This window comes from Notolepis coatsorum (genome assembly GCF_963971535.1).
Source record: "Notolepis coatsorum genome assembly, chromosome: 1".
NCBI lineage: Eukaryota > Metazoa > Chordata > Actinopteri > Aulopiformes > Paralepididae > Notolepis > Notolepis coatsorum.
Genome location: NC_140165.1, coordinates 160,193,639 through 160,206,828, shown reverse-complemented (window position 1 = coordinate 160,206,828; position 13,190 = coordinate 160,193,639). Strand labels below are relative to the sequence as shown.

Below are 13,190 nucleotides of genomic sequence, written 5' to 3'. Positions count from 1 at the left end.
CCCTAAGTTAATGTGCCTACCACGTGAAGGTGCATGATCAATGGACAGCACAAAAACTATTTGTGTAGGTGGAGACTAGAGCTACCACAGATAGTAATAAGTTATAAGAGTAAGTAATCCATACCATATCCTAATAGTTACCTTATTACCATACTTGGCTGAAAATAAACTTTGTTGCCTGTTGTGAATGTGTTTTTCCCTGTAGGCTAATACATAAGTAGGCATACATTTGAGCAGTTGAGCAAAACATTTTCAGTTGAGTAGGCTATATGTGCTGTTTTTATGTCTTCCATCGAGGACCACATTGGAAATAAGTGTTTGAATGCTTTTAGGTGATATCCTCAGGAATACAAATTGGTCAAGATAATTCGTTTTTATGATGTGTTTTTAATTTCCAAATACAAATCTAATCAAATCAAAAAAGCAGTTTTTGCAGTTGAGCTACAGGTGTTGTATATTATACAGCCTTTTCATGCATCTTTATCAAGGGAACCCTTATCCTAATGATTTTTTAAATAATATTATGATTATACGATATGGACCTAGTAGTTGGGTCATCTGTGGCACTTCGTTTCTCAATGGATTTGTCATCTAGGAGGGTTAATAAACAAATGTAGCCGGGGTGTATTTAAAAAAAAGGCAGGGAACATTTGTGAGAGACCAAAATCCAAAATGGCTGCCATGGAAATGTAATTTTTATTGGTTTGACCTACAATGATGCACAATACATGGTACCAGCCCCCTCTCAGTCATGTACCAGCCCCCTCTCAGTCATGTACCAGCCAGCCCCCTCTCAGTCATGTACCAGCCTCCTCTCAGTCATGTATATCCAGCCCCCTCTCAGTCCTGTATACCATCCCCCTCTCAGTCATGTACCAGCCCCCCTCTCAGTCATGTACCAGCCAGCCCCCTCTCAGTCATGTACCAGCCCCCTCTCAGTCCTGTATACCAGCCCCCTCTCAGTCATGTACCAGCCCCCTCTCAGTCATGTACCAGCCAGCCCCCTCTCAGTCATGTACCAGCCCCCTCTCAGTCATGTACCAGCCAACCCCCTCTCAGTCATGTACCAGCCCCCTCTCAGTCCTGTATGCGTGTAGCTTTATGCCAAGCAAGCAGTGCAAAAATTTACCGTAGTGGCATGCAGTAATGCGCCTTTCATTTTCCGCCGCCCAGCGCCCAGGTCGCGCGGAAATAGGCTGTCTATTGCCATTCTCTTTGACAAACTCTAACCTTAACCAGCTCCTTAACAACGCCTAAACTTAACCGTTCTAACCTTAACCAACTCCGAAACAATGCCTAACCTTAACCTTAACCTTAACCATGCCTAACCTTAACCATAGAAATTATATTGCCATTCTCTTTGACAAACTCTAACCTTAACCAGCTCCTTAACAGCGCCTAAACTTAACCGTTCTAACCTTAACCAACTCCGAAACAATGCCTAACCTTAACCTTAACCTTAACCATGCCTAACCTTAACCGGCGAAAGAATACACGTTAAAAAAAAATCACGTTAAAAAATATTTTCGATGGGATTCGAACTCGCCAGCAAACAAGCCATAGGATCCACAGCCATGTGTCCTTGCCAATTGAGCTATTGCTAGATACTGAATAAGGGGCGGTGACTTATATATATTGAGCTCCGCTCGTGTCGGATCTCATGCGCATGCGCGGGCACCTCGCGCGAGCACGCCGGCGCACGCACGCACCTGAGCGAGCACGCCGCCGCCGGTGCACGCACGGTAGCATTTGTCTGAAAAGAAGGGCGCTTTACCGCACTAGCGTGCGGTGACGAATGCGGAAGCATTTTTGCACTGCTTGCTTGGCATTAACGTACAGGCGTCCTGTATACCAGCCCCCTCTCAGTCATGTACCAGCCCCCTCTCAGTCATGTATACCAGCCCCCTCTCAGTCATGTACCAGCCCCCTCTCAGTCATGTACCACAGCCCCATCTCAGTCATGTACCAGCCCCCTCTGTCATGTACCAGCCCCCCTCTCAGTCATGTACCAGCCCCCCTCTCAGTCATGTACCAGCCCCCTCTCAGTCATGTACCACAGCCCCCTCTCAGTCATGTACCAGCCCCCTCTGTCATGTACCAGCCCCCTCTCAGTCATGTACCAGCCCCCTCTCAGTCATGTACCACAGCCCCCTCTCAGTCATGTACCAGCCCCCTCTCAGTCATGTACCAGCCCCCTCTCAGTCATGTACCAGCCCCCCTCTCAGCCATGTACCACAGCCCCATCTCAGTCATGTACCACAGCCCCCTCTCAGTCATGTACCACAGCCCCCTCTCAGTCATGTACCATCCCCCTCTCAGTCATGTACCACAGCCCCCTCTCAGTCATGTACCAGCCCCCCTCTCAGTCATGTACCTGCACGACTGGCGGGGGGGTGCTTAGTAAGAGATGTGATTGGGCGGGCCAGCCCAGTGTCAGTCAGTACCAATGGGCCGCTGTCCCAGCCTGCGTAGCACAGCGGAACAACAACACCATCATCAAATTTGCTGATGACACAGTGGTGGTGGGCCTGATCTCTGCCAACGACGAAAGGGCCTACCTGGAAGAGGTAGAGAACCTGTCACAGTGGTGTCAGGAGAACTGCCTCTCCCTGAACGTCAGCAAAACAAAAGAGATGATTGTGGACTTCAGGAGGTCGGGGGTCAAGGACTACAGCCCCCTCAGCATCGACGGGGCACCAGTTGAGAGAGTGAACAGTTTCAAGTACCTCGGAGCCCACATATCCGAGGACTTGACATGGACCACACACATTGACAGTGTTGTGAAGAAGGCACGACAACGCCTCTACTTCCTCAGGCGCCTAAGGAAGTTCCAAGTCAGTCAGAAGATCCTTAGGAACTTCTACTCATGTACAATAGAGAGCATCCTGACCGGCAACATCACCTCCTGGTTTGGGAATAGCACTGCACAAGACCGTAGCAGACTACAAAGAGTGACACGTTCAGCCGAACGCACAATTAGAGGGGGGCTTCCCACCCTCCAGAACATTTACAACAAGCGGTGCAAGGGGAAGGCTAAGAGAATTATTAAGGACTCGAGCCACCCGAACAACTGCCTCTTTGAACTGATGCCGTCAGGCAAGCGATACCGGAGTCTTATGGCGAGCACAGAAAGACTCAGAAGGAGCTTCTATCCCCAGGCCATCAGGCTGCTAAACGAACAATAATCGCTAAACGAACAATAATCACTATGCAACAACCATCAAATGCACACAGCACACACACCCACACGCACACACTCACTCAAACAACAACACACTGCAGCACCCACTCTCCACACTTTAGATCACACAAACACACCTACACTTTATATTTATTGATAAAGGATTTGCACTACAACTCGTACACCTACTGTGAATTGTACCTAAACTGCACCTCGTCCATTTATGCCTTGCACTATATAGTATTGTATATTAGTACACTGCACAGTATTGTATATTGTATGGTAACTACGTCTACGAACATTGTACATATGTCTAAACTGAACACTGTGACCTCTTTTTTTACTTCTAATTTTTACTATGTTTTTATTTCATACTTACCTTGTCATGCACAGTCTCTGGAGCGCAACAGTAAGAAGCATTTTGTACAAAAGTATTCTGTACTTCTGTATGACAACTATTAAAGAAACTTGAAACTAGTGGGCCGGTCGTTGACCAAAAAAGAAAAAAGAAAAAGAAATTCAAATCATAACGGCCCAAAGATGCGTCGGCCCACCTGGGCAAATGGCCTGGCCATCAGGCTACACAACAGTGAGCAGGGACCCAAGGGGATCAATAAAGGAATATCTGATCTTATCTTAGCCCTCCCCCACTCCACATTCAGTCTACCTCATTCCCAACCACCACATTTCCCAAGATTATTTTATTGTCAATTGAAATGTGTCTTGCTGCATACAGTATGCGTGTGATCGCATCTATATGTCATCATGATAATACAAGCAACCAAACAGGATTCATTTTCATGAATTTATTATAAAACATTAAATAAATGTCACATGTAAAAATAACTTATATATATATATTACAATAAATAGCCACAAAAATTGCTTAGTTTAACCACTCCCACTTGCATGGCCGGGGTCTGGTAGGACCATGATGAGAAAATGGGATTTTGTTTGTAATCTGCTAAACAAATTCATATTTCTTTGGAAAACAAAACCAACAAACAAACAACCACACACTTGCATACAGTCACCAGGCAAGTTATCTCACAGATCAAGCTACAACAGATTATTATTACCTGGGATTCTTTTAGAAAATGATTTTTCTATACCTATATATATGAGAAGCATTTTCATTGCTGAGAGCAAGACTATAGTTAAACTTAAAGGTTCTATCGATAACATTCGGCCACTAGTTGTCACAATAGAGCACCAGCATCAATCAGGTGAATTCCACATGGGGAAATTGGAAGTAGTTTACATGCATGCAACATGTAAACAACATACATTTTGGACCTGTAAACATTTTTTAAATGATACATTCATTAATCAAGCATTTTTTGGGGGAGAAGCAATACTTCTATCTTAAGGTGCTCCCATGGTCGAGCGGACCATACTCTGAGTGGACTCCGCGGAGGTCCGTGCGGACACTTTGAGCTATCATAGTCGAGCGGACCTCCGCGGATCAATTTCCTACATGTCTCGCGCCAGTTTACACAATTCTTCCCACGCTGTTCGACTTCTGATTTCAAGATTAGAACGTCAAAATCTGTTGTCGTGTGTACAATCAGTTTCCACTGTATTTAGAAATTCGTGTGAGCATCGGCCATCTTGGCTAGCAGCCAGCTACAATGCTAAGCTTGAATATCATATCAAGGTAATTTCCCTCTGGCAAGAGTGGCCGTCGACATTAACACTGCACTGTAGAACGGATAGTGAATGATGTTACACCAGGCTGCCATCTTTATACACTTGGTGCTTCAGATGAAAAGTTCAAGAAAATAAATAAAACAAAACATTGAATTATGTTACTGTAGTAGCTATTCCATTCAGATGGAATTGAATCTCATAGATCTATGCAAATATTTATGCAAAGGGTGATGCAAAGTGGTGATGATGATGATGATGATGATGATGATGATGATGATGATGATGATGATGATGGTGACGATGGTGATGGTGATGACAGTGATGATGATGATGGTGATGACTTCGGGGATCACACAGAGTTCTCGGATCCATGAGATTTTATTAGGGGTCTGGATTTTTTACACCTGAAAATGGAGACGTCTCAATGACCAGTGCGAGGATTGACATGTTCTCATATTTTATTATGTAACACACACATCAAAGTTATTTACAATTACAATGTAATTCAATGTAACATTGAGCCCCTAAACTTAGAAGCACAATCCTTGATTGCAGTATGGTTCCCTCTGTTGAAACACCATTACTACTGGCCTTGTTTACATCATAAACTACTTTTTTTTGTCTGAAATGTATTGTCTGAGCCCTTGCTGTAAGGAATGACAACATGTGACACAGCTAAATACATTTCAACATGTTGCGTCTCAGAGACACAGATACAAGTGTTCTTCTAACGGGAGACACAGTGAGACACAGGGGGACACAGTGAGACACAGTGAGACACAGTGAGACACAGGGGGACACAGTGAGACACAGGGGGACACAGGGAGACACAGTGAGACACAGGGGGACACAGTGAGACACAGGGGGACACAGTGAGACACAGTGAGACACAGGGAGACACAGTGAGACACAGGGGGACACAGGGGGACACAGGGGGACACAGTGAGACACAGGGGGACACAGGGGGACACAGGGGGACACAGTGAGACACAGGGGGACACAGTGAGACACAGTGAGACACAGGGGGACACAGTGAGACACAGGGGGACACAGGGAGACACAGGGGGACACAGGGAGACACAGTGAGACACAGTGAGACACAGGGGGACACAGTGAGACACAGTGAGACACAGGGGGACACAGTGAGACACAGGGGGACACAGTGAGACACAGTGAGACACAGGGGGACACAGTGAGACACAGGGGGACACAGGGGGACACAGGGGGACACAGTGAGACACAGTGAGACACAGGGGGACACAGTGAGACACAGGGGGACACAGGGAGACACAGGGGGACACAGGGAGACACAGTGAGACACAGTGAGACACAGTGAGACACAGTGAGACACAGTGAGACACAGGGGGACACAGTGAGACACAGGGGGACACAGTGAGACACAGTGAGACACAGGGAGACACAGGGGGACACAGGGAGACACAGTGAGACACAGTGAGACACAGTGAGACACAGGGGGACACAGTGAGACACAGTGAGACACAGGGGGACACAGTGAGACACAGGGGGACACAGTGAGACACAGGGGGACACAGTGAGACACAGGGGGACACAGTGAGACACAGGGGGACACAGTGAGACACAGGGGGACACAGTGAGACACAGGGGGACACAGTGAGACACAGGGGGACACAGTGAGACACAGGGGGACACAGTGAGACACAGGGGGACACAGTGAGACACAGGGGGACACAGTGAGACACAGTGAGACACAGTGAGACACAGGGAGACACAGGGGGACACAGTGAGACACAGGGGGACACAGTGAGACACAGTGAGACACAGGGGGACACAGGGGGACACAGTGAGACACAGGGAGACACAGGGAGACACAGGGGGACACAGTGAGACACAGGGAGACACAGTGAGACACAGTGAGACACAGTGAGACACAGGGGGACACAGGGAGACACAGTGAGACACAGTGAGACACAGGGAGACACAGTGAGACACAGTGAGACACAGTGAGACACAGGGGGACACAGTGAGACACAGGGGGACACAGTGAGACACAGGGGGACACAGTGAGACACAGTGAGACACAGTAAGACACAGTGAGACACAGTGAGACACAGTGAGACACAGTGAGACACAGTGAGACACAGTGAGACACAGGGGGACACAGTGAGACACAGTGAGACACAGTGAGACACAGTGAGACACAGTGAGACACAGTGAGACACAGGGAGACACAGTGAGACACAGTGAGACACAGTGAGACACAGTGAGACACAGGGGGACACAGTGAGACACAGTGAGACACAGGGGGACACAGTGAGACACAGTGAGACACAGGGGGACACAGTGAGACACAGTGAGACACAGGGGGACACAGGGAGACACAGTGAGACACAGTGAGACACAGGGGGACACAGGGAGACACAGTGAGACACAGTGAGACACAGTGAGACACAGTGAGACACAGGGAGACACAGGGAGACACAGGGGGACACAGTGAGACACAGTGAGACACAGGGGGACACAGGGGGACACAGTGAGACACAGTGAGACACAGTGAGACACAGTGAGACACAGTGAGACACAGGGAGACACAGTGAGACACAGGGGGACACAGTGAGACACAGGGGGACACAGGGGGACACAGTGAGACACAGTGAGACACAGGGAGACACAGTGAGACACAGGGGGACACAGTGAGACACAGTGAGACACAGTGAGACACAGGGGGGCACAGTGAGACACAGGGCGGCACAGTGAGACACAGGGGGACACAGGGAGACACAGGGGGACACAGGGAGACGAGGAAAGCCTGCAGTTTAAAACCGCCATTGTTTTGTTTTTTACTTATGCCGGTAAACCTAAACATAGTCACATCCCTATTGGTGACGTTGCTTTGTTGAAATTACTTGAAATTACTTCATGTATGAATCTTTGAGTGCACTTAAAATTAGTAGCATGGTAGTGTGATGGTAATTTCAGTTTTACCTTGGTACCACCCCTCGTCTAAATAATATATACCATGGTATTGCTATGGTAATAGTCATGTATCGCCATGGTACCAATTTTGTACTTCAACAATAGCATGGTACAATCCAATTTAAACCATGATACTGATATTGGCATCATTTCTTTTTTAAAAGGATATACCACGATATGTTTTTTTTTATTTATTTTTTTTTTAACCTTAAAATCCTTCAAACTGGAAGGTTTACTCCCAACAGTGACAGTATGATATCCCCTGTGGGCACCTCACCTTCTGCGAACACAGCAGTAGATGACGATGGCGATGAAGACGAGGATGAATGCGGCGACGCCCACACAGCGCATCACCTCCTCACCGTCGGGAGGAGCCTGAGAGCCGTCGACGTAGAACATGCAGCGCACGCCGCTGTACTCGGCCCTACAGCTGCACACGCAGAGGGGGACATGTATGAACACGTCTCACACGGAACAACGCTTGGAGCTGTGTGTCGGTGGAGAAGGGTTCTCTTGTTGAGTTCAAGTTCAAGTTCAAGTTCTTTAATAGTTGTCATACAGAAGTACAGAATACTTTCATACAAAATGCTTCTTACTGTTACGCTCCAGAGACTGTGCTAGACAAGATAGTATCAAATAACATAATAACATAATATAGCATGAATTTAGAAGAAGAAAATGAGGTCACAGTGTTCGGTATAGACATATGTACAATGTTCTGAGTTACCATATAATATACAATACACAATACTATGCAGTGTACTAATGTACAGTACTATCTAGTGCAAAGCAGAAATGGGATGAGGTACAATTTTAGGTACAATTTACAGTAAGGTGTACGAGTTGTAGTGCAATCCTTCATCCATAAATATAAAGTGTGGGGAGTGGGTGCTACAGTGTGTTTGTTTAAAGTGGGTGTGTGCTATAAAGTGTGTGGAGTGGGTGCTACAGTGTGTTTGTTTGAGAGTGTGAAAGGGGGAATGCCACCTGTTCTAAGAATTCACGTTAATTCTTGCGGCCTGGGAACAGTTCAGTCAATATTTGTGAGCAATGCACTACTCTCTCCTATGAGTGCTAGAAGTCACGCATTGACTTTGTGGGCCCATAAAATGTTACAAATGTTAGCAATACTAGACTATACGCTTCATTATAGTGTGAGAACTCAATACTAGACTATAAGCTTCATTATATAGTGTGAGAACTCAATACTACCTATATAATATAAGGTTGTCATTATCCCGTTAATGTGTGTGGTAAGAATGTATATCATACATGCAAAAAGGGGTGCTGGTATCCTGTGGGTACATGCACTGGCCATCATTCTCACAAAAGTCGGCATGTTCGTCACTGCACGGTTTGTGCAATCTCAAAACCCGAGGCTCCTCCATAGTTCCTGCATGGAAAGAGGGAAGGAGAGAGAGGGAAGGAGAGAAACTGTCACCCCCATCTTTTGTTTTCATATGATGCCATAACGCCCCCTCTGTAGCCATTTTGTGTCCCTACTGTAGCCAAATCAGCGTTGAAATAAACATTGATGGGTAATACATGTCCCGATGAACATTATACCCGATACTACTGAAGCCACTTACCATTGATGAGTGTTGTCAGCGTGGCTTGGGACAGAGCAGGACTCTCTGTTGTTGACCGAAGGCTGTCCGCCAGTGTTGCTGACTGGATTGTAGCTATGAGGACCAGCATTGCTCCCACCGTGGAGATGGCTGGAACATGGAAGAGAGGAGAGGCCAAGAGAAGTTTACAAATTAAAATGTTCTAGTTGCTAGTAGTTACAATCTTGTTTTGGACCTCAGTAGGGATTATGTATTGAGATTTAATTGAATGTCCAAATTGCAAGAGGCTACAGTATTTGATTAAATCTCTCTCTCTCCCTCCCAGCTGTTGGTCATCTTCTCATCAAACAGCCCCGCTATAAAGACCCGGTCCAGACTTCACTACTCTGCTATAAAGACCCGGTCCAATCAATCAATCAATCAATCAATCAATCAATCCAGACTTCACTACTCTGCTATAAAGACCCGGTCCAATCAATCAATCAATCCAGACTTCACTACTCTGCTATAAAGACCCGGTCCAGACTTCACTACTCTGCTATAAAGACCCGGTCCAGACTTCACTACTCTGCTATAAAGACCTAGTCCAGACTTCACTACTCTGCTATAAAGACCCGGTCCAGACTTCACTACTCTGCTATAAAGACCCGGTCCAGACTTCACTACTCTGCTATAAAGACCCGGTCCAGACTTCACTACTCTGCTATAAAGACCTGGTCCAGACTTCACTACTCTGCTATAAAGACCTGGTCCAGACTTCACTACTCTGCTATAAAGACCCGGTCCAGACTTCACTACTCTGCTATAAAGACCCGGTCCAGACTTCACTACTCTGCTATAAAGACCTGGTCCAGACTTCACTACTCTGCTATAAAGACCCGGTCCAGACTTCACTACTCTGCTATAAAGACCCGGTCCAGACTTCACTACTCTGCTATAAAGACCTGGTCCAGACTTCACTATTCTGCTATAAAGACCCGGCATATGCATATGGAATAAAGTGATTGACTCGTACAAAGACAATGTTAAAGGGACACACCAACATTAGGAGAAATGCACTTACCGTCTTCTCCAGAGTCAGGTAACATACCAGTTTCCTGTCTGTGCGTTCAGTAGAAAGCTAGCTGGCTGCAAGCTAGCCTAGCTTGGAAGGCTAGATAGGAAGTGGATATGGACCAGCTAGCCTAGCTGTTGGTCAAAAACACCTCTTCCAGAGTTTTAAACTAGGCTAGTGGTCTGTATCCGATTCCATTCCTTTGTGCTAAGCTAGGCTAGCTTGCAGCCGGATAGCTTTCTACTGAACGCACAGACAGGAAACTGGTATTTATCTTCTTGTCTGACTCTGGAGAAGTCGGTGAGCGCATTTTCCATAATTTTGGTGTGTTCCTTTAATGTTTAGGTGTAACATTTAATTCCATTGCCAGGGAACTAACAATGTACGTCTAGTGGCTGCGAGTATATCACCATATTTCATGTGATCTGGGTACATTGTATTATGCTGTGCCTTTTGTGTCCCCAGTAGAAATAATTTTGTATTTTGTCTAAATTTGGAAAAAATTTAATTTCATTTGGTTTTTCATGTATGGTCAATTTTTATTTATTATGAACAATGATAGGCTTCTAAGTTTTTATTTTTTTACATTATAAAAGCTTTGATTAAAGAGGTATTATGGAGTTTGTCCCCAGTGCTGTTCATTCAACTTCAATCAAAATAAAACAACTAATAAAAACATACATTTCCAAATATTTCATGATTATAAAATGTTCCTGATCAAAATCAATTTAATCACATGCTGTTTTTATCAAAAAAGAAAATGTGTAAAGGTCACTGTCCACCCTGTTGAGCTGGGTTTACTGTCCCTTTAAGAAAAAAACGAATTTCTCAATGACATCACTCTCATGAGGTGACATCACATCAGTGGAGGGAAATTCAAACGTGGTAGGCTGTATGATTTTCTACCTCTCTTACTATCTGATTTAGATGTTTTTATTAAATGAGTTTGATGTGTGTGAAATAACACAGTGGAGAATGTAGCTGTGGCTTCACCCCTGACCGCCAAGAATCTAGGTGTAGTCCTTGACAACCGGCTGAACTTCTCCGCTCACATCACTGCAACAACCAGAACCTCCAGATTCTTCCTGAGCAATGTCATAAGGATCCGCCCCTTCAAGACCCTTCCCACCAGTCAGGACAGCCAAAACCCGACCAATTTTCTGCCATCGACCAAAAACACTTCTTCAATCAATAACTAACCTTTTCCTCTCATGCACTTTGCCACTAAAAAATCTCCCTTGCATAGTATATTACTACCTACTATGCTATTATGTCTTTACTACTATGCACTCAAGACTGTAGCACCCAAGTTCAACACTGTTTGATGAACATTGTTATTTAGCTGCCAGAGTTGTACAATTCCTGCTGACCAGTTGTACAGAACTTTGGATAAAAGTCAGCTAAATGACTAAATGTAAAATGTAATGTAAACATACACACATACCACACAGTACAAATAATCCGTCATCCACATACAAATACATACACACACAATTCTTTCCCTTTTTGTGTTCTTCCAGTTCCTTGGTTTTTGATTCCCAAGGAGTTAGTCTACTATCTAAGTACGGAATGCAGGTAAGTACAAACAGGTTGTTGTCTAGAGCATCTATGTCTGTGTCCTTGTTCAAATTCAGATGTGCAGTATTCACGATACTACTGTAAGTCTGCATACAAGTCATCACCAAACTCCCTGCTTTTACCATCAAATAATTAGGAACCAGACAGTGTTGCTTGAACACCGAAACACCTTCGTCATGAAGACCAGTACTCGGTTACTTAACGGTAACCTTCGTCATGAAGACCAGTACTCGGTTATTAAATGGTAACCTTCGTCATGAAGACCAGTACTCGGTTACTTAACGGTAACCTAATCAGTGTAAATAGTTCCTCTACTGATGATTTAAAAAATCATCAGTTAGTTTTAAACATTAGTTTAAAAAACAAGTACTTTTGACTTACAGAATAATATTGCTGTATATTTCCCCCCCTACTTTTTCAGTTGTTCTTCGGCTCAAGTTCCAAGCCCTTGTTCTTTTTTAACCCTTTCTACTTGGGAATGTGATAAGAGCTACTTACCCTTCTCCAGATATATCCTTCCTTGGCTTGACATCTTTTCTTCTTCTACCGGTGCGAGTTGTTAAACTGACGTTCTCAGCTAACTCTAGTGTATAAGTCTTTATTTGTGTGCAGGTGTGTTGATGTGTAGGCCTGCGCCGCCCTTTATATATCAGCTTGAGCCTTTGTAATGACGCAATCATCCGTGGGTGTACCTCAAATTCAATGGAAAACTAAAAACATCCTCTTTTTTTTCTTTTCTTTTCATTATACGGCCCACTGGAGCCCGCGCGACTTCCTCTTCCGCTCCTCTTCCAGGTGCCTGCATGCAGAGAAATAGTTTCACGGTCTATGGTGGTGCTGGTAATGGAGGGGGCAGGTATTTTACCCCTGAGGGGTTTCAAGGATCTCTCGCGCCCAGCCCACACAAGGATCGACAGATTCCTCGTCTTAATGAGCGTGAAACTTGCCTTTAAAGGGTTGCGTCAGCTCAGGTGATGTTGCAGGTGTTGTGAAAGCCTGGGGTTCACTAGAAAACTGACCTCAGATCAAAATAGTTGTTAATCATTCAGGTATACCAAGCCTGGCCGAGCCCCAAAGGATGGGTCTTTTGATCGTGTTGATAGAGGGCTGCTCCTTCATAACCGATTAGTGTATTAATCGGTCAGCTTGGCTTTAGTCGACCAATACTTTGTTAGTTGATTTTTACGTTGTTTCTTTCCATGCT

The 13,190-nt window shown here is 45.2% G+C and overlaps 1 protein-coding gene across 1 annotated transcript; it reads right to left on the bottom strand.

Annotated features, from left to right (window-relative positions):
* Positions 1–3,978: 3,978 nt before the first annotated feature.
* LOC311234014 (epigen-like) lies at positions 3,979–12,617 on the bottom strand. The gene is made up of 5 exons (XM_084321095.1): positions 12,485–12,617; positions 9,376–9,504; positions 9,059–9,179; positions 8,064–8,216; positions 3,979–5,235 (listed from the first exon to the last, which is right to left on the bottom strand). The coding sequence occupies exons 1-5, from the start codon at positions 12,516–12,518 to the stop codon at positions 5,181–5,183; spliced, it is 492 nt and encodes a 163-aa protein (XP_084177221.1). The 5' UTR covers positions 12,519–12,617; the 3' UTR covers positions 3,979–5,180.
* Positions 12,618–13,190: the final 573 nt, after the last annotated feature.

Bases quoted from the DNA above. Each gene is read 5' to 3' on its own strand.
- LOC311234014 (XM_084321095.1), bottom strand. From the start codon at position 12,518: ATGTCAAGCCAAGGAAGGATATATCTGGAGAAGG. The intron at 9,505-12,484 runs GTAAGTAGCTCT...TCCATGTTCCAG, and splicing joins AAGGATATATCTGGAGAAGG to CCATCTCCACGGTGGGAGCA. The intron at 9,180-9,375 runs GTAAGTGGCTTC...CTTTCCATGCAG, and splicing joins GCTGACAACACTCATCAATG to GAACTATGGAGGAGCCTCGG.